Source organism: Coturnix japonica, chromosome Z, assembly GCF_054131305.1.
Source record: "Coturnix japonica strain WE chromosome Z, WE-NBRP24, whole genome shotgun sequence".
Lineage (NCBI taxonomy): Eukaryota > Metazoa > Chordata > Aves > Galliformes > Phasianidae > Coturnix > Coturnix japonica.
The window spans coordinates 19,773,782-19,799,359 of NC_140702.1; the positions used below are offsets into that span (position 1 = coordinate 19,773,782).

Below are 25,578 nucleotides of genomic sequence, written 5' to 3' on the forward strand. Positions count from 1 at the left end.
TCTGGATTACTTCCTTTATTATGCTATAACAGAACGGTGGCACATGTGAAGGACTGTATAGAGAAGGAAGAAATGTTCGTAACTTTGGCTTACAGATCAACACTTTTTACTTCTCTCTCCCGTTAAAAGCATGGGAACGTTTAATGGCTTTGGCCTAGCTGGCGGTTTTCAGTTGCTTTGTATTTGCTTAGTTGCTACAGAATTTTTGATGAATGGGAGGAAAGTCAGCTGCAATGACATGGGTTTACCCTGCCTTCAGTCAGATGAATGTATTTGTGTTACTTCTTTTCCTTGCCGATATCAGTGCCAGCTCTGCAGAAAAGGGGGTCCTGGCCATGCCTTCACCATGAACCCAAGTTACAAAGCCCACAAATAATGTCTAATGAACATAGTCAAGCTTAAAGCTGGCTTCTGCAATTGTTAGTCTAAGGCGGCCATCCACCAGTGTCCCAAAGCTGATGCATTAGTTTCACCAAAAGAAGGGCACATATACCACTAGTTTTGTTTGTTTTTTAATTTTTATTAATTTTTATAATTTTTATAAAATTTTATAATTTTTATAATTTTTATAAAATTTTATAATTTTTATAATTTTTATAAATTTTTATTAATTTTAAAATCAAATTTAATTAAATTTCTATTAAAACATACACATCGAAGAAATATTGATGTATATGTTTTAATAATATGCATTTTCTGATCTACATTAACTATATTTAACTAATTAACTATATTTAACTAATTAACTACATTTTCAGTGTGGACAAAGATGATTCTTCTTCACTCCGTGTGGTCCCGGCATCTAAAAGGCATACGTAGAAATGCCGGTGGCTGCCAGGATATGGGTCTAGCTGTCTCTGTCTCCTGGCTGCTCGGGTAGATGTCTTTATGGTCTTGCTGTACTCCAAATGCTGCCTTAAGTAAGCAGCTTCTTTAGAAATCCATCAGATGTAGCCTGCTGTAGCGGCTGTTTCCCAAAGAAGTCTCTGCTGCATCGCATCTCTGTGGCCTCCTCGTGCTTCTGCTATCAACAGCCCCTGCCTACTCAAAGGACAGAAATGTGTCCAAGTCCTCTTGCTGTATCCTGAGCCTGAGCTCAATCCAGAGGACTTTGTAAGAGGTGGTTGTCAGCCGGAGCTTGCAGAAGCAGACGGAGGGCCTCAACTCGCGCTGCACTGTTGACAGTTGAGGCATAGCTACCCAGGCTTCTCTCATCAGTTCCTGGAACCAGGTTGCAGTTTTCTCCATATCCTGGAGAGTTTGTATAGGAGGCTGAGCATCTTCTCTCTCCCCAGGTGGTCCTCAGGGTGGTGAAGGAAGGACAGTGTAGTCTCACACCAGCTGCTCCCTTGTGCATATTCAGTTCAGCACTCTGGCTACCGCACTGTTGGTTTGTTGTGGAGAAAACATTTGGGAGCAATTCCGACTGCCTGCTGAGTGGTGTCTTCTCCATGTCCAGAGTGCTCGTCTGAAGGACAAGTGGGCGTCTCTCATTTCTAATAGAACAGCAGGCCTGTGAGCCGATCTTGCAGCTCCCCCAACTCCTGCAGTGCCTGCTCATAACTGTCTGGATCTTGCACCAGGTGCTGGAGGAGGTTGAGTGGTTGGGACGCTCGGAATTCCTGCGGCAAGATAATCTCCGCAGGCACGTCCTCATTTCCTATGAGGAAATGGTTCAGGCGTTTTTCCTCCACACAGCAGCGCAGGTAGCGCAAGATGTCATCCATCCGCTGAAGGAAATAGCTCACATGCCAGCCTTCCTGAGGGATGGCAGTCAGGAGGTGCATGAGCACTGTCCTCAGTTGGTAGGGAGAAAAAGTCTGGCCCGCCAGGATGTGGGCACCCACTTGCACGTATTTGAGTTTGTTGAAAGTGTTCCCCTGGTCACGGGTGGCTATGTGCTGGAAAAACTTTTCCTCAGCCACCGCACAACTCTGTGGCCAGATTGTGCTGGGGGTAAAAGCAGCCTCTGTCTCCTGGCTGCTCAGAAAGATGTCTGTATTTTCTTGCTGGACGCCAAACACAATCTCAACAACGAAGGCTGTTTTGTGGATGTCTGTAAGATGAATCCTGCAGGAGCGCCTGGAGAACGCCACATTCATACTGCATGTCGCTGCCTCAGGCATGTATTTCCAGGCATTTGTGATCAGCACCCGGAACCATCGGGCAGTCTTCTCCGCGTCTAGGTAGGCGTCCTTGCAGAAGTCACGTAGCATGCTGGGGTGCTGACTTTCCAGCTTTTCCTTGGAGGTGTGGAGGAAGCACCGCATACCCATCTCCTGCTCCCTCCCGCACGTGCATTCCAGATCTACACGGATGCGGGAGTTCCTTGCTGGCAGCTCCCCTGTGGCACCCAGATCGAGGTGGAAAACGTGCCCACGGGGGGCCGACAGGGGCACAAGCAGGCAGAAGATGAGTTCATTCTCAGGGGGACACCAGCCTTCATAGGCACTGCCCACCCCGATGGGGAGCTCTGGCACCGGAAAGAAAGTATCTGACACGAGATACTGGCATAAGTTGATGAGGCGACCAAATAGGAGGAGTACCTGCTCACAGTTATCTCGATGAATTTGGTCTGGCCAGAGCGCATCAGCAAGGAGAAGATTACTCCCCTCCTCTTCCGCTTTCTCCTCCTGCTCCTGCTTACTGATGGAGCTCTCCTCATCACTGATGTCTTCACTTCTCTGGAACTTTTTATAGATCTTCCACATGAACCAGAGAAAAAGGAAGAGAATGCAAAGAACACTGCAGACCTTCCAGTAAGGCAACACAGAGAAGAGCAAGGCTTGAATATCCACCCTGCTCTTCTTCAGGTTGCTCTCTTCTAATTGTGGAACGGGAAGCGGAAGCTTTTCCATCCGCTTTTGCAGAAACACCTGACGCATGCGTTCAAGAAGGCTGCAAACCTTCCCGTAAGGCAACACAGAGGACAAGGCTCGAATGCCTATCCAGCTCTGCCCCAGGTTGTCTACGTGCTGCCACTGCAGTGTCATCTGCTCTTGCAGAAACACCTCACGCTCACGCATGCGTTCAAGCGTTTCCGCACCCAACTCATCACCAACGAAAGCCACTCTCTGCGCCAACAAGGCGAAGAAAAACGCCAAAGCCATGATCTGGAAGAGATGAGAGAGGGGAGGTCAGTGAGAGGGGCTGGGTGGGAGCTCGCGCACGGCTGGGGGAGCAGGTCCAGGAGCCACACACAGCCCCTGGGCTCAGGTAGGAGCGGGGCCGAGGGAGCGGGGAGGCCGCGGGGGCTGAGGCCAGCGCCGCTGCTGGCTGCCCAGAGAGCTGCTCACAGGCTCCCCTGAGCGCTCGCTGCCGGCACTGCAGGCTCCCAAACCCCTCGCGGGCCGCAGGTCGCGCCCGGCCCAGCACAGCCTTCCCCCTGCTGCTGCACTCACCGCTGGCCCAGGCCAAAGTGAAGCAGCGCTGCCCGCTGCTGGCCTCGATGCCAGCCCCGCATTGTGACGCGCTGTGCCGTCACAGACGCCCCATCCCCACCCTTCGGCCCCACCCTTCGGCCCCCCTCAGCTGCCCTGGGTCTCCATGGCCACTGTTCTGAGGCACGTGGCCGGACTGGGTTTCCTTTGTTTCCCTCGGGTTTTACTGCAGAGAAAGCAGTTGGCTTCATATATTGTACTACTCTAAGGGGCGATTACAGATTAAAGACGTCTTGTTCTTAACCTGATTTTTTTGGTTGCATTTGCTTCAATTTCTTCAGTTTTTGTTGATGCAATATTCTTTTTATTATTTTCTGCAGATGTAGCTCTTCTAAGCCTGTTCAGGTCCACTTTAAATCTCAGTCTTTGTCCCCTCTTGACTTCTTGACTCGAGAGAGGGATCTCTGAGATGAGTGTGTTTCTGCCTGTCTGCAGTGCAGTAAATAAAGTGGACCTGTCCATCTTGAGCCTTGTCTATGTTTTTCTGAGTTCCCAGGATCTCCCTTAGGTTTGCCTGCAGTTAGATTAGTTTTCACCAATTCTTTTACTCCTTTAAGGGATCACAACAGACTAAACAGCACACATTATGGGCAACTCTTAATGAGTATTAGTGGATATTCCAGGATCTGAATCAGAACTGCAGTCTCTTGTCTATGTGAATCTTTATTCAATGTAGTTTTAAAATTTTCTTAAGTAGCGTTAATTGCAGTAAATAATTCTGATCTTAATCAGCAAGTTCCTGAGACCGGGGAATGGGAGATTTCCCTTCAGTCAGGGAAGAGGTGGTCCGTGAGTGCCTAGGAAACATTCGGTCCATAAATCCACGGGACGTGATGGGGTGCATCCGCGGGTGCTGAGAGAGCTGGCGGAGGTCGTTGCTGAGCCGCTCTCTGTCAAAGACCTATCAGAGGTCTTGGAGAACTGGGGAGGTGCCTGAAGACTGGGGGATGGCCAATGTCACTCCAGTCTTCAAAAAGGGCAAGAAGGAAGACCCGGGTAACTATAGGCCAGTCAGCCTCATCTCTGTCCCAGGGAAGGTGATGGAACTGCTTGTGCTGGATGCCATCTCCAGACAACTGGGTGATAAGGAGGTTATCAGGAGTACTCAGCATGGGTTCACCAAGGGGAGGTCGTGCTCGACCAGCCTGGTGGCCTTTTATGAAGATGTCACTAGCTGGGTGGACAGGGGGAGGGCGGTAGATGTAGCCTACCTTGATTTCAGTAAGGCTTTTGATACTGTCCCCCATGACATCCTTATAACAAAGCTGAGGAAGTATGGGATAGATGAGTGGACGGTGAAGTGGGTCGAGAATTGGCGGGCTGGCAGAGTGCAGAGGGTTGTCGTTGGCGGTGCGGAGTCTGGCTGGAGGCCTGTAACTAGCGGTGTCCCCCAGGGGTCTGTACTGGGTCCGGTCTCGTTCAACATCTTCATCGACGACCTTGATGAGGGGATAGTGACCACCCTCAGCAAGTTTGCTGATGACACGAAGTTGGGAGGACTGGCTGACTCGCCTGAAGGCTGTGCTGCCATTCAGTGAGACCTGGACAGGCTGGAGAGCTGGGCAGTAAGAAACCGGATGAGGTTTCACAAAAGCAAGTGTAGAGTCTTGCACCTGGGTAGAAATAATTGCACGCAGCAGTACAGGCTGGGGGAAGACCTGCTGGAGAGGAGCTCTGCAGAGAGGGACCTGGGCGTCCTGGTGGACGACAGATTGATCATGAGCCAGTACTGTGCCCTTGTAGCCAAAAAAGCCAATGGCATACTGGGGTGTATTAAAAAGAGCGTGTCCAGCAGGTCGAAGGAGGTGATCCTCCCCCTGTACTCTGCCCTGGTGAGGCCTCATCTGGAATACTGTGTCCAGTTCTGGGCTCCCCAGTACAAAAAAGACAGGGATCTCTTGGAAAGAGTCCAGCGGAGGGCCACAAAGATGGTGAAGGGCCTGGAGCATTTCCCCTATGAGGAGAGACTTAGGGAACTGGGTCTGTTTAGCCTTGAGAAAAGAAGGCTGAGAGGGGACTTGATCCAGGTTTATAAATACCTGAGGTGTGGCAGCCATAGTGGTGAGGCTGGTCTCTTTTCAGTAGTGCGTGGGGATAGGACTAGGGGTAACGGGATGAAAGTACAGCATAGGAAGTTCCGCACGAATGTGCGTAAGAACTTCTTTACAGTGAGGATGACGGAGCACTGGAACAGGCTGCCCAGGGAGGTGGTGGAGTCTCCTTCTCTGGAGATATTCAAGACCCGCCTGGACGCCTACCTGTGCTACGTGGTGTAGGGAGCCTGCTTTGGCAGGGGGGTTGGACTCGATGGTCTCTAGAGGTCCCTTCCAACCCCTACAATTCTGTGATTCTGAGATTCTGTGATTCTGTTTATCTTGAGCCTTGTCTATGTTTTTCTGAGTTCCCAGGGTCTCCCTTAGGTTTGCCTGCAGTTAGATTAGTTTTCACCAATTCTTTTACTCCTTTAAGGGATCACGACAGACTAAATAGCACACATTATGGGCAACTCTTAATGAGTATTAGTGGATATTCCAGGATCTGAATCAGAAATTTAGTCTCTTGTTTATGTGAATCTTTATTCAGTGTAGTTTTAAAATTTTCTTAAGTAGTGTTAATTGGAGTAAATAATTCTGATCTTAATCAGCAAGTTCCTGAGATGCATATTGCTGACAAGAATTGTATGGTGGTCTTACATAAAATCTGAAAACCAAAATTTCTTCCCTCCTAATGGCTGTTAAATGATTCTTGGAATCAAGAAATAGTGTGATTAACAGGAACCTATGTCACTTTCTGGATTACTTCCTTTATTATGCTATAACAGAACGGTGGCACATGTGAAGGACTGTATAGAGAAGGAAGAAATGTTCGTAACTTTGGCTTACAGATCAACACTTTTTACTTCTCTCTCCCGTTAAAAGCATGGGAACGTTTAATGGCTTTGGCCTAGCTGGCGGTTTTCAGTTGCTTTGTATTTGCTTAGTTGCTACAGAATTTTTGATGAATGGGAGGAAAGTCAGCTGCAATGACATGGGTTTACCCTGCCTTCAGTCAGATGAATGTATTTGTGTTACTTCTTTTCCTTGCCGATATCAGTGCCAGCTCTGCAGAAAAGGGGGTCCTGGCCATGCCTTCACCATGAACCCAAGTTACAAAGCCCACAAATAATGTCTAATGAACATAGTCAAGCTTAAAGCTGGCTTCTGCAATTGTTAGTCTAAGGCGGCCATCCACCAGTGTCCCAAAGCTGATGCATTAGTTTCACCAAAAGAAGGGCACATATACCACTAGTTTTGTTTGTTTTTTAATTTTTATTAATTTTTATAATTTTTATAAAATTTTATAATTTTTATAATTTTTATAAAATTTTATAATTTTTATAATTTTTATAAATTTTTATTAATTTTAAAATCAAATTTAATTAAATTTCTATTAAAACATACACATCGAAGAAATATTGATGTATATGTTTTAATAATATGCATTTTCTGATCTACATTAACTATATTTAACTAATTAACTATATTTAACTAATTAACTACATTTTCAGTGTGGACAAAGATGATTCTTCTTCACTCCGTGTGGTCCCGGCATCTAAAAGGCATACGTAGAAATGCCGGTGGCTGCCAGGATATGGGTCTAGCTGTCTCTGTCTCCTGGCTGCTCGGGTAGATGTCTTTATGGTCTTGCTGTACTCCAAATGCTGCCTTAAGTAAGCAGCTTCTTTAGAAATCCATCAGATGTAGCCTGCTGTAGCGGCTGTTTCCCAAAGAAGTCTCTGCTGCATCGCATCTCTGTGGCCTCCTCGTGCTTCTGCTATCAACAGCCCCTGCCTACTCAAAGGACAGAAATGTGTCCAAGTCCTCTTGCTGTATCCTGAGCCTGAGCTCAATCCAGAGGACTTTGTAAGAGGTGGTTGTCAGCCGGAGCTTGCAGAAGCAGACGGAGGGCCTCAACTCGCGCTGCACTGTTGACAGTTGAGGCATAGCTACCCAGGCTTCTCTCATCAGTTCCTGGAACCAGGTTGCAGTTTTCTCCATATCCTGGAGAGTTTGTATAGGAGGCTGAGCATCTTCTCTCTCCCCAGGTGGTCCTCAGGGTGGTGAAGGAAGGACAGTGTAGTCTCACACCAGCTGCTCCCTTGTGCATATTCAGTTCAGCACTCTGGCTACCGCACTGTTGGTTTGTTGTGGAGAAAACATTTGGGAGCAATTCCGACTGCCTGCTGAGTGGTGTCTTCTCCATGTCCAGAGTGCTCGTCTGAAGGACAAGTGGGCGTCTCTCATTTCTAATAGAACAGCAGGCCTGTGAGCCGATCTTGCAGCTCCCCCAACTCCTGCAGTGCCTGCTCATAACTGTCTGGATCTTGCACCAGGTGCTGGAGGAGGTTGAGTGGTTGGGACGCTCGGAATTCCTGCGGCAAGATAATCTCCGCAGGCACGTCCTCATTTCCTATGAGGAAATGGTTCAGGCGTTTTTCCTCCACACAGCAGCGCAGGTAGCGCAAGATGTCATCCATCCGCTGAAGGAAATAGCTCACATGCCAGCCTTCCTGAGGGATGGCAGTCAGGAGGTGCATGAGCACTGTCCTCAGTTGGTAGGGAGAAAAAGTCTGGCCCGCCAGGATGTGGGCACCCACTTGCACGTATTTGAGTTTGTTGAAAGTGTTCCCCTGGTCACGGGTGGCTATGTGCTGGAAAAACTTTTCCTCAGCCACCGCACAACTCTGTGGCCAGATTGTGCTGGGGGTAAAAGCAGCCTCTGTCTCCTGGCTGCTCAGAAAGATGTCTGTATTTTCTTGCTGGACACCAAACACAATCTCAACAACGAAGGCTGTTTTGTGGATGTCTGTAAGATGAATCCTGCAGGAGCGCCTGGAGAACGCCACATTCATACTGCATGTCGCTGCCTCAGGCATGTATTTCCAGGCATTTGTGATCAGCACCCGGAACCATCGGGCAGTCTTCTCCGCGTCTAGGTAGGCGTCCTTGCAGAAGTCACGTAGCATGCTGGGGTGCTGACTTTCCAGCTTTTCCTTGGAGGTGTGGAGGAAGCACCGCATACCCATCTCCTGCTCCCTCCCGCACGTGCATTCCAGATCTACACGGATGCGGGAGTTCCTTGCTGGCAGCTCCCCTGTGGCACCCAGATCGAGGTGGAAAACGTGCCCACGGGGGGCCGACAGGGGCACAAGCAGGCAGAAGATGAGTTCATTCTCAGGGGGACACCAGCCTTCATAGGCACTGCCCACCCCGATGGGGAGCTCTGGCACCGGAAAGAAAGTATCTGACACGAGATACTGGCATAAGTTGATGAGGCGACCAAATAGGAGGAGTACCTGCTCACAGTTATCTCGATGAATTTGGTCTGGCCAGAGCGCATCAGCAAGGAGAAGATTACTCCCCTCCTCTTCCGCTTTCTCCTCCTGCTCCTGCTTACTGATGGAGCTCTCCTCATCACTGATGTCTTCACTTCTCTGGAACTTTTTATAGATCTTCCACATGAACCAGAGAAAAAGGAAGAGAATGCAAAGAACACTGCAGACCTTCCAGTAAGGCAACACAGAGAAGAGCAAGGCTTGAATATCCACCCTGCTCTTCTTCAGGTTGCTCTCTTCTAATTGTGGAACGGGAAGCGGAAGCTTTTCCATCCGCTTTTGCAGAAACACCTGACGCATGCGTTCAAGAAGGCTGCAAACCTTCCCGTAAGGCAACACAGAGGACAAGGCTCGAATGCCTATCCAGCTCTGCCCCAGGTTGTCTACGTGCTGCCACTGCAGTGTCATCTGCTCTTGCAGAAACACCTCACGCTCACGCATGCGTTCAAGCGTTTCCGCACCCAACTCATCACCAACGAAAGCCACTCTCTGCGCCAACAAGGCGAAGAAAAACGCCAAAGCCATGATCTGGAAGAGATGAGAGAGGGGAGGTCAGTGAGAGGGGCTGGGTGGGAGCTCGCGCACGGCTGGGGGAGCAGGTCCAGGAGCCACACACAGCCCCTGGGCTCAGGTAGGAGCGGGGCCGAGGGAGCGGGGAGGCCGCGGGGGCTGAGGCCAGCGCCGCTGCTGGCTGCCCAGAGAGCTGCTCACAGGCTCCCCTGAGCGCTCGCTGCCGGCACTGCAGGCTCCCAAACCCCTCGCGGGCCGCAGGTCGCGCCCGGCCCAGCACAGCCTTCCCCCTGCTGCTGCACTCACCGCTGGCCCAGGCCAAAGTGAAGCAGCGCTGCCCGCTGCTGGCCTCGATGCCAGCCCCGCATTGTGACGCGCTGTGCCGTCACAGACGCCCCATCCCCACCCTTCGGCCCCACCCTTCGGCCCCCCTCAGCTGCCCTGGGTCTCCATGGCCACTGTTCTGAGGCACGTGGCCGGACTGGGTTTCCTTTGTTTCCCTCGGGTTTTACTGCAGAGAAAGCAGTTGGCTTCATATATTGTACTACTCTAAGGGGCGATTACAGATTAAAGACGTCTTGTTCTTAACCTGATTTTTTTGGTTGCATTTGCTTCAATTTCTTCAGTTTTTGTTGATGCAATATTCTTTTTATTATTTTCTGCAGATGTAGCTCTTCTAAGCCTGTTCAGGTCCACTTTAAATCTCAGTCTTTGTCCCCTCTTGACTTCTTGACTCGAGAGAGGGATCTCTGAGATGAGTGTGTTTCTGCCTGTCTGCAGTGCAGTAAATAAAGTGGACCTGTCCATCTTGAGCCTTGTCTATGTTTTTCTGAGTTCCCAGGATCTCCCTTAGGTTTGCCTGCAGTTAGATTAGTTTTCACCAATTCTTTTACTCCTTTAAGGGATCACAACAGACTAAACAGCACACATTATGGGCAACTCTTAATGAGTATTAGTGGATATTCCAGGATCTGAATCAGAACTGCAGTCTCTTGTCTATGTGAATCTTTATTCAATGTAGTTTTAAAATTTTCTTAAGTAGCGTTAATTGCAGTAAATAATTCTGATCTTAATCAGCAAGTTCCTGAGACCGGGGAATGGGAGATTTCCCTTCAGTCAGGGAAGAGGTGGTCCGTGAGTGCCTAGGAAACATTCGGTCCATAAATCCACGGGACGTGATGGGGTGCATCCGCGGGTGCTGAGAGAGCTGGCGGAGGTCGTTGCTGAGCCGCTCTCTGTCAAAGACCTATCAGAGGTCTTGGAGAACTGGGGAGGTGCCTGAAGACTGGGGGATGGCCAATGTCACTCCAGTCTTCAAAAAGGGCAAGAAGGAAGACCCGGGTAACTATAGGCCAGTCAGCCTCATCTCTGTCCCAGGGAAGGTGATGGAACTGCTTGTGCTGGATGCCATCTCCAGACAACTGGGTGATAAGGAGGTTATCAGGAGTACTCAGCATGGGTTCACCAAGGGGAGGTCGTGCTCGACCAGCCTGGTGGCCTTTTATGAAGATGTCACTAGCTGGGTGGACAGGGGGAGGGCGGTAGATGTAGCCTACCTTGATTTCAGTAAGGCTTTTGATACTGTCCCCCATGACATCCTTATAACAAAGCTGAGGAAGTATGGGATAGATGAGTGGACGGTGAAGTGGGTCGAGAATTGGCGGGCTGGCAGAGTGCAGAGGGTTGTCGTTGGCGGTGCGGAGTCTGGCTGGAGGCCTGTAACTAGCGGTGTCCCCCAGGGGTCTGTACTGGGTCCGGTCTCGTTCAACATCTTCATCGACGACCTTGATGAGGGGATAGTGACCACCCTCAGCAAGTTTGCTGATGACACGAAGTTGGGAGGACTGGCTGACTCGCCTGAAGGCTGTGCTGCCATTCAGTGAGACCTGGACAGGCTGGAGAGCTGGGCAGTAAGAAACCGGATGAGGTTTCACAAAAGCAAGTGTAGAGTCTTGCACCTGGGTAGAAATAATTGCACGCAGCAGTACAGGCTGGGGGAAGACCTGCTGGAGAGGAGCTCTGCAGAGAGGGACCTGGGCGTCCTGGTGGACGACAGATTGATCATGAGCCAGTACTGTGCCCTTGTAGCCAAAAAAGCCAATGGCATACTGGGGTGTATTAAAAAGAGCGTGTCCAGCAGGTCGAAGGAGGTGATCCTCCCCCTGTACTCTGCCCTGGTGAGGCCTCATCTGGAATACTGTGTCCAGTTCTGGGCTCCCCAGTACAAAAAAGACAGGGATCTCTTGGAAAGAGTCCAGCGGAGGGCCACAAAGATGGTGAAGGGCCTGGAGCATTTCCCCTATGAGGAGAGACTTAGGGAACTGGGTCTGTTTAGCCTTGAGAAAAGAAGGCTGAGAGGGGACTTGATCCAGGTTTATAAATACCTGAGGTGTGGCAGCCATAGTGGTGAGGCTGGTCTCTTTTCAGTAGTGCGTGGGGATAGGACTAGGGGTAACGGGATGAAAGTACAGCATAGGAAGTTCCGCACGAATGTGCGTAAGAACTTCTTTACAGTGAGGATGACGGAGCACTGGAACAGGCTGCCCAGGGAGGTGGTGGAGTCTCCTTCTCTGGAGATATTCAAGACCCGCCTGGACGCCTACCTGTGCTACGTGGTGTAGGGAGCATGCTTTGGCAGGGGGGTTGGACTCGATGGTCTCTAGAGGTCCCTTCCAACCCCTACAATTCTGTGATTCTGAGATTCTGTGATTCTGTTTATCTTGAGCCTTGTCTATGTTTTTCTGAGTTCCCAGGGTCTCCCTTAGGTTTGCCTGCAGTTAGATTAGTTTTCACCAATTCTTTTACTCCTTTAAGGGATCACGACAGACTAAATAGCACACATTATGGGCAACTCTTAATGAGTATTAGTGGATATTCCAGGATCTGAATCAGAAATTTAGTCTCTTGTTTATGTGAATCTTTATTCAGTGTAGTTTTAAAATTTTCTTAAGTAGCGTTAATTGGAGTAAATAATTCTGATCTTAATCAGCAAGTTCCTGAGATGCATATTGCTGACAAGAATTGTATGGTGGTCTTACATAAAATCTGAAAACCAAAATTTCTTCCCTCCTAATGGCTGTTAAATGATTCTTGGAATCAAGAAATAGTGTGATTAACAGGAACCTATGTCACTTTCTGGATTACTTCCTTTATTATGCTATAACAGAACGGTGGCACATGTGAAGGACTGTATAGAGAAGGAAGAAATGTTCGTAACTTTGGCTTACAGATCAACACTTTTTACTTCTCTCTCCCATTAAAAGCATGGGAACGTTTAATGGCTTTGGCCTAGCTGGCGGTTTTCAGTTGCTTTGTATTTGCTTAGTTGCTACAGAATTTTTGATGAATGGGAGGAAAGTCAGCTGCAATGACATGGGTTTACCCTGCCTTCAGTCAGATTAATGTATTTGTGTTACTTCTTTTCCTTGCCGATATCAGTGCCAGCTCTGCAGAAAAGGGGGTCCTGGCCATGCCTTCACCATGAACCCAAGTTACAAAGCCCACAAATAATGTCTAATGAACATAGTCAAGCTTAAAGCTGGCTTCTGCAATTGTTAGTCTAAGGCGGCCATCCACCAGTGTCCCAAAGCTGATGCATTAGTTTCACCAAAAGAAGGGCACATATACCACTAGTTTTGTTTGTTTTTTAATTTTTATTAATTTTTATAATTTTTATAAAATTTTATAATTTTTATAATTTTTATAAAATTTTATAATTTTTATAATTTTTATAAATTTTTATTAATTTTAAAATCAAATTTAATTAAATTTCTATTAAAACATACACATCGAAGAAATATTGATGTATATGTTTTAATAATATGCATTTTCTGATCTACATTAACTATATTTAACTAATTAACTATATTTAACTAATTAACTACATTTTCAGTGTGGACAAAGATGATTCTTCTTCACTCCGTGTGGTCCCGGCATCTAAAAGGCATACGTAGAAATGCCGGTGGCTGCCAGGATATGGGTCTAGCTGTCTCTGTCTCCTGGCTGCTCGGGTAGATGTCTTTATGGTCTTGCTGTACTCCAAATGCTGCCTTAAGTAAGCAGCTTCTTTAGAAATCCATCAGATGTAGCCTGCTGTAGCGGCTGTTTCCCAAAGAAGTCTCTGCTGCATCGCATCTCTGTGGCCTCCTCGTGCTTCTGCTATCAACAGCCCCTGCCTACTCAAAGGACAGAAATGTGTCCAAGTCCTCTTGCTGTATCCTGAGCCTGAGCTCAATCCAGAGGACTTTGTAAGAGGTGGTTGTCAGCCGGAGCTTGCAGAAGCAGACGGAGGGCCTCAACTCGCGCTGCACTGTTGACAGTTGAGGCATAGCTACCCAGGCTTCTCTCATCAGTTCCTGGAACCAGGTTGCAGTTTTCTCCATATCCTGGAGAGTTTGTATAGGAGGCTGAGCATCTTCTCTCTCCCCAGGTGGTCCTCAGGGTGGTGAAGGAAGGACAGTGTAGTCTCACACCAGCTGCTCCCTTGTGCATATTCAGTTCAGCACTCTGGCTACCGCACTGTTGGTTTGTTGTGGAGAAAACATTTGGGAGCAATTCCGACTGCCTGCTGAGTGGTGTCTTCTCCATGTCCAGAGTGCTCGTCTGAAGGACAAGTGGGCGTCTCTCATTTCTAATAGAACAGCAGGCCTGTGAGCCGATCTTGCAGCTCCCCCAACTCCTGCAGTGCCTGCTCATAACTGTCTGGATCTTGCACCAGGTGCTGGAGGAGGTTGAGTGGTTGGGACGCTCGGAATTCCTGCGGCAAGATAATCTCCGCAGGCACGTCCTCATTTCCTATGAGGAAATGGTTCAGGCGTTTTTCCTCCACACAGCAGCGCAGGTAGCGCAAGATGTCATCCATCCGCTGAAGGAAATAGCTCACATGCCAGCCTTCCTGAGGGATGGCAGTCAGGAGGTGCATGAGCACTGTCCTCAGTTGGTAGGGAGAAAAAGTCTGGCCCGCCAGGATGTGGGCACCCACTTGCACGTATTTGAGTTTGTTGAAAGTGTTCCCCTGGTCACGGGTGGCTATGTGCTGGAAAAACTTTTCCTCAGCCACCGCACAACTCTGTGGCCAGATTGTGCTGGGGGTAAAAGCAGCCTCTGTCTCCTGGCTGCTCAGAAAGATGTCTGTATTTTCTTGCTGGACACCAAACACAATCTCAACAACGAAGGCTGTTTTGTGGATGTCTGTAAGATGAATCCTGCAGGAGCGCCTGGAGAACGCCACATTCATACTGCATGTCGCTGCCTCAGGCATGTATTTCCAGGCATTTGTGATCAGCACCCGGAACCATCGGGCAGTCTTCTCCGCGTCTAGGTAGGCGTCCTTGCAGAAGTCACGTAGCATGCTGGGGTGCTGACTTTCCAGCTTTTCCTTGGAGGTGTGGAGGAAGCACCGCATACCCATCTCCTGCTCCCTCCCGCACGTGCATTCCAGATCTACACGGATGCGGGAGTTCCTTGCTGGCAGCTCCCCTGTGGCACCCAGATCGAGGTGGAAAACGTGCCCACGGGGGGCCGACAGGGGCACAAGCAGGCAGAAGATGAGTTCATTCTCAGGGGGACACCAGCCTTCATAGGCACTGCCCACCCCGATGGGGAGCTCTGGCACCGGAAAGAAAGTATCTGACACGAGATACTGGCATAAGTTGATGAGGCGACCAAATAGGAGGAGTACCTGCTCACAGTTATCTCGATGAATTTGGTCTGGCCAGAGCGCATCAGCAAGGAGAAGATTACTCCCCTCCTCTTCCGCTTTCTCCTCCTGCTCCTGCTTACTGATGGAGCTCTCCTCATCACTGATGTCTTCACTTCTCTGGAACTTTTTATAGATCTTCCACATGAACCAGAGAAAAAGGAAGAGAATGCAAAGAACACTGCAGACCTTCCAGTAAGGCAACACAGAGAAGAGCAAGGCTTGAATATCCACCCTGCTCTTCTTCAGGTTGCTCTCTTCTAATTGTGGAATGGGAAGCGGAAGCTTTTCCATCCGCTTTTGCAGAAACACCTGACGCATGCGTTCAAGAAGGCTGCAAACCTTCCCGTAAGGCAACACAGAGGACAAGGCTCGAATGCCTATCCAGCTCTGCCCCAGGTTGTCTACGTGCTGCCACTGCAGTGTCATCTGCTCTTGCAGAAACACCTCACGCTCACGCATGCGTTCAAGCGTTTCCGCACCCAACTCATCACCAACGAAAGCCACTCTCTGCGCCAACAAGGCGAAGAAAAACGCCAAAGCCATGATCTGGAAGAGATGAGAGAGGGGAGGTCAGTGAGAGGGGCTGGGTGGGAGCTCGCGCACGGCTGGGGGAGCAGGTCCAGGAGCCACACACAGCCCCTGGGCTCAGGTAGGAGCGGGGCCGAGGGAGCGGGGAGGCCGCGGGGGCTGAGGCCAGCGCCGCTGCTGGCTGCCCAGAGAGCTGCTCACAGGCTCCCCTGAGCGCTCGCTGCCGGCACTGCAGGCTCCCAAACCCCTCGCGGGCCGCAGGTCGCGCCCGGCCCAGCACAGCCTTCCCCCTGCTGCTGCACTCACCGCTGGCCCAGGCCAAAGTGGAGCAGCGCTGCCCGCTGCTGGCCTCGATGCCAGCCCCGCATTGTGACGCGCTGTGCCGTCACAGACGCCCCATCCCCACCCTTCGGCCCCACCCTTCGGCCCCCCTCAGCTGCCCTGGGTCTCCATGGCCACTGTTCTGAGGCACGTGGCCGGACTGGGTTTCCTTTGTTTCCCTCGGGTTTTACTGCAGAGAAAGCAGTTGGCTTCATATATTGTACTACTCTAAGGGGCGATTACAGATTAAAGACGTCTTGTTCTTAACCTGATTTTTTTGGTTGCATTTGCTTCAATTTCTTCAGTTTTTGTTGATGCAATATTCTTTTTATTATTTTCTGCAGATGTAGCTCTTCTAAGCCTGTTCAGGTCCACTTTAAATCTCAGTCTTTGTCCCCTCTTGACTTCTTGACTCGAGAGAGGGATCTCTGAGATGAGTGTGTTTCTGCCTGTCTGCAGTGCAGTAAATAAAGTGGACCTGTCCATCTTGAGCCTTGTCTATGTTTTTCTGAGTTCCCAGGATCTCCCTTAGGTTTGCCTGCAGTTAGATTAGTTTTCACCAATTCTTTTACTCCTTTAAGGGATCACAACAGACTAAACAGCACACATTATGGGCAACTCTTAATGAGTATTAGTGGATATTCCAGGATCTGAATCAGAACTGCAGTCTCTTGTCTATGTGAATCTTTATTCAATGTAGTTTTAAAATTTTCTTAAGTAGCGTTAATTGCAGTAAATAATTCTGATCTTAATCAGCAAGTTCCTGAGACCGGGGAATGGGAGATTTCCCTTCAGTCAGGGAAGAGGTGGTCCGTGAGTGCCTAGGAAACATTCGGTCCATAAATCCACGGGACGTGATGGGGTGCATCCGCGGGTGCTGAGAGAGCTGGCGGAGGTCGTTGCTGAGCCGCTCTCTGTCAAAGACCTATCAGAGGTCTTGGAGAACTGGGGAGGTGCCTGAAGACTGGGGGATGGCCAATGTCACTCCAGTCTTCAAAAAGGGCAAGAAGGAAGACCCGGGTAACTATAGGCCAGTCAGCCTCATCTCTGTCCCAGGGAAGGTGATGGAACTGCTTGTGCTGGATGCCATCTCCAGACAACTGGGTGATAAGGAGGTTATCAGGAGTACTCAGCATGGGTTCACCAAGGGGAGGTCGTGCTCGACCAGCCTGGTGGCCTTTTATGAAGATGTCACTAGCTGGGTGGACAGGGGGAGGGCGGTAGATGTAGCCTACCTTGATTTCAGTAAGGCTTTTGATACTGTCCCCCATGACATCCTTATAACAAAGCTGAGGAAGTATGGGATAGATGAGTGGACGGTGAAGTGGGTCGAGAATTGGCGGGCTGGCAGAGTGCAGAGGGTTGTCGTTGGCGGTGCGGAGTCTGGCTGGAGGCCTGTAACTAGCGGTGTCCCCCAGGGGTCTGTACTGGGTCCGGTCTCGTTCAACATCTTCATCGACGACCTTGATGAGGGGATAGTGACCACCCTCAGCAAGTTTGCTGATGACACGAAGTTGGGAGGACTGGCTGACTCGCCTGAAGGCTGTGCTGCCATTCAGTGAGACCTGGACAGGCTGGAGAGCTGGGCAGTAAGAAACCGGATGAGGTTTCACAAAAGCAAGTGTAGAGTCTTGCACCAAGGGAGGAATAATTGTGTGCACCAATACAGACTGGGGAAGACCTCTGCAGAGAGGGACCTGAGTGTCCTTGTGGAGGACAGGTTGGCCATGAGCCAGCAGTGTGCCCTCATGGCCAAAAAGGCCAGTAGCATTCTGGGGAGCATTAAAAAGAGCATGGCCAGCAGATCAAAGGAGGTGATCCTCCCCTCTACTCTGCCCTGGTAGGGCCTCATCTGGATTACTGTATCCAGTTCCGGGCTCCCCCATACAAAAAAGAAAGGGATCTCTTTGAATGAGTCCAGTGGAGGGCCAGAAAGATGTTGAAAGGCCTGGAGCCCCTCCCTTATGAAGAAAGGCTGAGTGAACTGGGTCTGTTTAGCCTTGAGAAAAGAAAACTGAGAGAGGACTTGATCCAGGTCTATAAATCTCTAAGGTATGGGGAGCAAAGTGATGAAGCCAGGCTCTTTTCAGCAGTATGTGGAGACAGGACCCTTTCTCTTTCCTTTCCTCTTCTGCTTCCCTTTTCATACTACTACCCCTTCCCATTTTTCCCTTTCCTTCCTCTTTCTCCCTCTTTCCCTTTCCTTCCCTTCCCACCCCCCACCTCCCCTCACGTGCAGACACTGGAACAACGCGTGCTTGTGTGTTTTTATCTTTTATTGTTAAGCCGTGTAAGCCCCATTTAGAGGCGCCGGTGGCGCCGCCTCTTGCAGGGCAGAGGAGCGCGCTGGGCGCTGCCGGCCCTCCTCTTGGTGGGGCGCCGGGATCCCCCAGCCGAGCGATTCCTGCCCCGGCCGCGAGAGGAGGAGCCGCGGCTGCGGCCCTGCTCAGAGGGACCGGCTGCCTCGGAACCCGGCTCGCCGGGACCTCTGCCGAGGGCCCCGCTGGACGTGCCGGGGAGCTCCTCCGCGTCGGGACCCGCGGAGCTGCCGGAGGGAGAGGTGCTGGGGGCAAGGGTCCCCTGAGGAGATGTGGAGGGACCAGACGGGGCTGGGGGGCCATCCTCGTGCTCCTGGGCAGCACTGGGCTCTTCGGGCCCGTCCTCGTGCTCCTGCTCCTGGGCAGCGCTGGCATCTTCGAGGCCCAGCAGCCTCCGGGCCTCCTGGCCGCACCGGCTCACGATGACTTCGATGAGCGCGTCCATGAATGCTGCCGTGATAGGTCCCAGGGTGGGCTGTGCGTGGTACACCAGGGCATCCCTGTTCAGCCCCACTCGGCACAGAAGAGCCAGGATCACACTCTCCAGCCCACAGATCTGCCACCAGGGCAGCTCCTGGATCTGGGAGAAGATGTCCTGTATCCAGGGCTGCACTGGGAACAGGAGGTCACGTCTCTCCCTGAAGAGTGCTGCCCACTCCTCGGGCAGGAGGCCACCCACTCTTGCTGCTCCCACATCCCTCTGCACAGCTGGCAATGGAGCAGATGCCGCAGCGCCGCTGGGGCCGGTGCTGGTGATGAAGCCGACGGGCACCGGCACTGCGGGCGGGGAGACGATGCAGTCCACGAACTGATTGTCTCCCCGCACGCAGACCCGGATGGTCCGCATGGCCGTCCTGCACAGCGGGCAGCTGTCCCTCACAGTCGCCCACCGATGGATGCAGCCCAGGCAGAACGTGTGATTACATGGAATTGCATGGGCCATGTCCTGTCGCACATCACGACAGATGGAACATGTCCACTCCTCTTCCGCAGACATGTTCCCCTCACTGAAGCTGGCTGGGAGAACTGAGGATGACCAGTTGTTCTCCTTCACCAGAGCTGCAGCGGTGGTGTCTCACTGCAAGAGGAAGAGAGGCCACAGTCACTCGCTGTTGTCCCAGGGTGTGAAAGTCCTCAGCAGGAAGCCCTGCCAAGCCCAGGACTGCCCTGAGGGACCCACATGTCCCCGCACCACTCACCTCCGCTGCTGCGGGTGCACTCAGTAGAGTCCCAGCTGCCTGCACTGGGCAGGGCCGGGGAAACAGAAGCAATGCTGTGGGTCAGGCACTGAGATGCTGCGAGCAGCCCCAGGCACAACCTAGCACAGCACAGCCAAAACCTTGCTCGAAGAACCTCCAAGCCTCGCAGAGCTGCTCAGCAGGGTCCAGGAACGAGCCAGACTGAGCCAGGCTCTGCCCGCACCCCACTATGAGCAGTGAGGGATGAGCAGTCACAATCCGTCACCCGGTGATGTCACAGCCTGTTGCTTGGGGTCATCACCATGGGCTGTCCACCTACACAGCACCCCAGTTTCAAGATGTTATTTTCTTTTCCTGTTCCTAATTGGCTGTACTTTCCTTTTCATTCCAGTCCACCTTTTATGCCTTACTTTTGACATTAATACATAGAACTTTTATTTTCTTTGATTAAATCACAGCCTGTTGCTCGGAGACATCATAGACTCATCTGGGTTGGAAACGTGCTCTAAGTCCATGAACTCCCATCTTTAATCTCATGCTTTCAAGTCAACTACTGAAGTATGTCCTGAAGGAGCACATCTACATGTGCTTTAAATTCCTTCATGGATGGGGACTCAGCTACTTGCCTGTGTAGCCTGTTTCCATGCTTCATAAGCCTCTTAGTAAATGCATTTTTTGTAACATCCAACGCAAACCTTTCCTCGTACAATTTGATGCTTTATCATCTTGTCCTGTTGCTCGTTTTTTGAGAGAGCAGATCAATCCCCACTTCCATACTACGTTCTCTGAGACAGCATTGGAGAGTACGAAGGTCTCCCCTCAATGACCTTTTCTCTAGGCTAAATAATCCCAGTTCCCTCTGATGCTCCTCACAAGACTTGTTCTCCAGACCCTTCCTCAGATGGAATGGAGGTTTCCTGTGGGAGGTCTGTCTTTGACTGCCAGTCATCTGAGCTTTCAGGCACATCACAGGACGCTGAGCAAAAGGCAGTTTCGGTGTTTATCTGCTGCAGCTCATTATGAGGTCCAAGCATAAACATCCTGCAGCTGCCCTGAAGGATCCAGGTGTCCCTGCACTGCTCACCCTCCTCTTCATGGTTATCCAGCCACTCATCCCCAAGCCTATAGCACTGCTTGAGGTTATTTTGGCCAAAGTGCAGGACTCGGCACTTGGCCTTGTTGAACCTCATCCCGTTCACCTCAACCCCCTGAATACTGTTGTATTTCCAACAAATATCAGGGAAGTTGTAGTCTCCCATGAGAATGAGTGCTGGCTATCACGCGACATCCACAAGCTGCTCATTGAATGCCTCTTCCATCTCTTCACCCAGATGAGGCGGTCTATAATAGACCCCCACCAAGATGTCACCCCTGCAGGCCTTTCCACTGATCCTTACCCACAGACACTCAACTTTATCATTCCCATCCCCAAGCTCTTCAACACCAAAACAGTCTTTAATATAAAGGGGCACACTGCCACCCTTCCTTCCTCTTCTATCCCATAGAAGAGACTGCACAGTTAGGTGGTGTTCATCAAACATAGTCCACAATGTGTCTTGCATTTTCTCACAGCCCAGCTCACTGAAAAATTTCATGAGAATCTATCAAAATCTTGATATATGAAACTTTGTGGGGTTTTTTGTGGAAAAAGAAGTAGTTATTTTCCTAACTTTGCATTGAGTTAACTGCCTGTTTTTAAAATGCCTCGTAGACTCTTTTTCTGTCTTGGTTTGGTTTTTGCTTTTATTTTCCTTGTTTGTTTCGTAAAACTCTCATCAAGAAGTAGTCATCTCTCACACTACTAGTTTCTTCTGAAAACATAATGAACAAATATTTTGTGATTTGGAACAATTACTTGGCAGCATGCATTACTTTAAGAGACACAGCATAAAACTAAGACTCCACCATCTGTTCTGCCCTTTAATTACAAACACAAATATAACAAAATATAACAATTCAGAATTATACATTATAACATAAGTGAGTTAAGTGCATGTCTGTTCCCTTATACAATAAACAAAATGTACACCTGGTGATTTTTTTTTTTTTTTTGCTTTTTTTCTTTTTTTCCCCAAAACCAGGGAGGATTGTGGTTTGGTAAAATGAACACTATTTTTTATTGTTTTGTGAATTCATATTTAGATAAGTCCTTAAACAGCTGTTTTTAAAAACACCTATCCTGAAAGTACAACTCTCCCAAGAATGTATTCTGTTGTTCATTTAAACAACAAAAACCACACAGGCAGTCCTAAGCCTTAAGAATTATAAGAGCTAGAATACAGAATACAGTTAAAACTTATTTTTGTGATTGAAGATCTTCAAAAGGCACAGAAAAGAATGAGATGCAAAGGAGAAAGGACAAACAAAAACAAAAACAAAAACATCACAACAAGCAGAAAACTACAAACTGTTTTTTAATTAAATCTTTTTAGGGAATACTAGCAAAGGCAAAGCAAAATCACAGCAAAGGAGTTGAGGAGTTGTTTCTTCCTGAAAGTAAGGAGGGTGGAGGGGGGAGAAGGGAGTGGAGGGGGAGTAGTATATCATCAGTTTGGAAGGTGTGGGGAAAAGATAGGAAACATGGTAAGCTGGGAGATGATGGAACAATATATAATCAATCTTGTGAGCACATGGGTCAAAGGGAAGTATTACCATGCTCCAGCTCTCTCCAAACTGCAGTTATCAACTGCACATTAGAAATAGGCACTGCAAGAACTATCATTCAGATATATACTCCTGAAGCCACTCAGCAGCAGTATTTCCCTCACAGTGCCCCTACTTCATTTATCGCTTCAAAACTCCCATGACTGCAAAGTGCAACAAAAAATATTTTATTCTCTGAGTTGCTCCTGGTATTTTTTTTATTTTTATTTATTTTAAAGTTCATTAGATAAGCAGCACCTTTGTGATCAGGGTTGTTCAGTAGATGACATTCTCCAAGGCACCTCCTTATCCTTCCACAGAATTCACATTCCCCATCACTTTTTCAATATAGTCCTTTTATCTTCTGTGAGCACATCAGTTAAATATGTGTGTTGGATTTTGGTACATTTTACATCTTCATCATCTTTATTCCAGTAGTGGATTTATGTGCACTCTCAGCAAGTTTGCCAATAACAATAAGCTGAGTGGTGCAACTCATATGACAAAAGGAAGGGATTTCATCCAGAGGACCCTGGGCAGGCAGGAGAAATAGGCACATGAGAACCTAATGCAATTCAGCAAGGCCAAGTTCTATGTGTTGCACTTGGACTGGGGCAATGATAGTTATGTATACAGACTGGGAGGACTCTTTGAGAGTAACCCTGTGGAGGAGGAGGTATGGGTGGAAGAAAAGCTGAACATAAGCCAGCATTGTGCATTTGCAGCCCAGAAAGCCAACTGTATTCTGGGCTGCCTCAAATAAGGGGCGGCCAGCAGGGAGAAGGAGGTTCCTGTCTGCTTAACTCTCATGAGGACCCATGTGGGGTACTGTGTCCAGACCTGGGACCCTCAGCACAAGATAGGCATAGAGATTTTGGAGAGCCTCTGGAGGAAGACCACAAGGATGATCAGAGAGCTTGAGGACCTCTCTTTTGAAGAAAGGTTGAGATAGATAGTCTTGTTCTTTCTGGAGAAAAGAAGACTTCAGGGAGACCTCACTGCAGCCTTCAAATATATCAAGGGAGCTTGTAAGAAGGAAGACTAATTTTTACATGGGCAGATAGTGACAGAACAGGAGGAAAGGGGGGGACAGTTTTAAATTAAAAGATGTGAGATTTAGATTAGATATGAGGAGCAAATTATTTTCTCAGGGTAATGAGGCCTGAGCACATGCTACCCAGAGGAGGCATGAATTCCTCTTCCCTGGAGGTATTCAAGGCCAGGTTGGATGGTGGCCTGGACGGCTTGATCTGGGGGCTGGCAACTCTGTCCATGGCAGGAGGTTAAAACCAAATAGGCCTTAAGATCCTCTTCAACCCAAGTCTATGATTGTGATTCTGTAAGTATTTACTGTGATCACCACTGTTTATGTAATTATGCACATCATTTTTGAAAACATAAAGACAAGATTTTAAATAATTGAAAGAAAAATCTTAATTTCAAAGCTGAATTTTTCTGTAAAAAATGAAAAAGTAGGCTATCATATCTAGTGTGTTTGTCAGAAGAGGTGCCCAAATATATAAATGAATAGAATAAATACATTGCATAGATACACTAACACATATATAAACAATGTATAGCATTCACTACTACACACATTGAAATGAACTCATACAACATGCTCAGTGGCTGAGGTATTTCTCAAAAAACATAAAGTCAAAACAGCACTCTGAGAAAATACATGGTAAATAATTACCTTTTTCTTCATCACATATTACAGCAGTAGTGACCATAATGATTTTTGCCTTGAATGCTTTCCCATGCTTGTACTCTGCTCAAGAATATTGCTATGGTTCTATCAAATGCTACTGGATGAAACATCCATACAGATTTAGATGTTCAGTGGCCAGCCCTGGGAAAGCATAGTCAAGGGATCTGATGTTGAAGTAACATATGTATATATATGGCTGCACTTCTGACATGCCTGTGTGCTAGAGCTTGAGAGCACAATTCATTCATGTTCAGGCATTAACAAATACCAGAGACATGAGCTTTCATGGGAGAAGCTGGATGCGTGTACGATTAAGTCTGTCTTTGAATCCTATCTCTTTCAGGCACTGAGTAGTCTCTTTCAGGCTGGTTGAGAATAAAGAGATGTTCCATTTCAAAGTCTCTTACAAAGACAATTAGCCTCACAAATTAATCTGTGCTAATTCTAGCCAATTAACAGGGTGACAGAGCTTAGGAATACAGTGTTTTTCAACACAGTGCAATTTTATAAGCATGTTCTTTAGCAAAATTCGGGGTTTACTCTCAGAAAGAAACTTGGAAAACAGCTGGTCAGTTTTGTCCTGTTCAAGACAAAAACCTTGGAATTCTTCAAAGAGTGTTATAGTAACCCAATTTTTTGTTGTTGTTGTTTTTTAGGGATGACATTACATCATCACTGACAGCTGGTCTCAGAAAAGTGTGGCAACTCATTTTGCAATGAAGGCTTCATCTCCTTGTTCCTGTCCTTGTATCCAATACTGACTAAATAAAATCAGCACTTGGAAAAAATGGGCCTGTGACACTGTAAAAAACTCTGTTATTCCACAGAAAATCTCCATTGTAAACATGGGGCCAACCATCATTTCACGCATTGTTAATAGCTCAAAAGAACTGTTTGTTGTAAGAAATTTGCTCCAATGAGAAGAAATGGGAGCATTTTTTTTTTTTTTTTTTAATTCCTGACTTCTAGCACTTAAAAAATCCATATTCTTCATGCATATGTGTCTTAACAAGGAATTATGGTGATAAAGACATGAAAGGAACTTGTTAGGGGTTAAATGAATACCCATACAGGAAGTATAATAGAGAAACAGTAAAAAATGCAAGTAAAATCAAATGAAGAAAAACAAGAGATAGAAAAAAAGAAAAGCTATAAGCTCCTACAGGACATTTGTATATTTTTTCAGCTAATTTAAATGAAGTTTCCTGTGTTATTAGTTTCATTTACTGCACATAAAGCAGTGTTTCTGAAATTTTTTCTGACTTTTTTTTTTTTTTAAGTGAACAGTCTAAAGTAAACAAATAAAATACAGAAGTAACATGTATTTAATAGGCTAGGAATTTAGATGATTGTATATTGTATGCATATTTAAACCACAATCATTGTGTTTGTTGAGACTGTTTATTTGTCTATTGAGTATCAAAGGCAAAGTCTCTGTGGAATCTTTAGCAAATGTTGCCGTACATGTTATATTTTAGGGGAAAAGGTTTTTTCCAACACGAAGACTAGTATTCAGTGTATGTTCAATCCATAATAAATCAAAGCAGAATAAAATATCTCTGATTATTTAGCCATTTTCTTCAAAACAAACTTTTCAGATGATTTTCTTTTCTATAAATTAGCCAACCTTCTAAGAAAACAGAAAATGGAAGGAAACATATGGCAAAATGGCAAAAGCAATCTGGAGGAGGGATGAATGGATGTTGAAAGAGGCAGATGCTTAATCCTGTATTCCTCATATAACTCCTCCTCATTTCAATTTAGTTGTCTTAGTTTGCCTTATCGATGCAGGTAAATGTACCTACTATTTTAAGTAAATATCCTGCACAGCTA

The 25,578-nt window shown here is 48.0% G+C and overlaps 1 protein-coding gene across 1 annotated transcript; it reads right to left on the minus strand.

The window, feature by feature from the left end:
• Window positions 1-18,132: 18,132 nt before the first annotated feature.
• Window positions 18,133-19,613, minus strand: LOC107306525 (uncharacterized). The gene has a single exon (XM_085528871.1). The coding sequence runs from the start codon at window positions 19,187-19,189 to the stop codon at window positions 18,176-18,178; it is 1,014 nt and encodes a 337-aa protein (XP_085384997.1). The 5' UTR covers window positions 19,190-19,613; the 3' UTR covers window positions 18,133-18,175.
• Between the last annotated feature and the right edge of the window lie 5,965 nt (window positions 19,614-25,578).

What these genes read in the sequence shown, in the direction of transcription:
- LOC107306525 (XM_085528871.1), bottom strand. Translation starts at nt 19,189, where the DNA reads ATGTCTGCGGAAGAGGAGTGGACATGTTCCATCTGTCGTGATGTGCGA.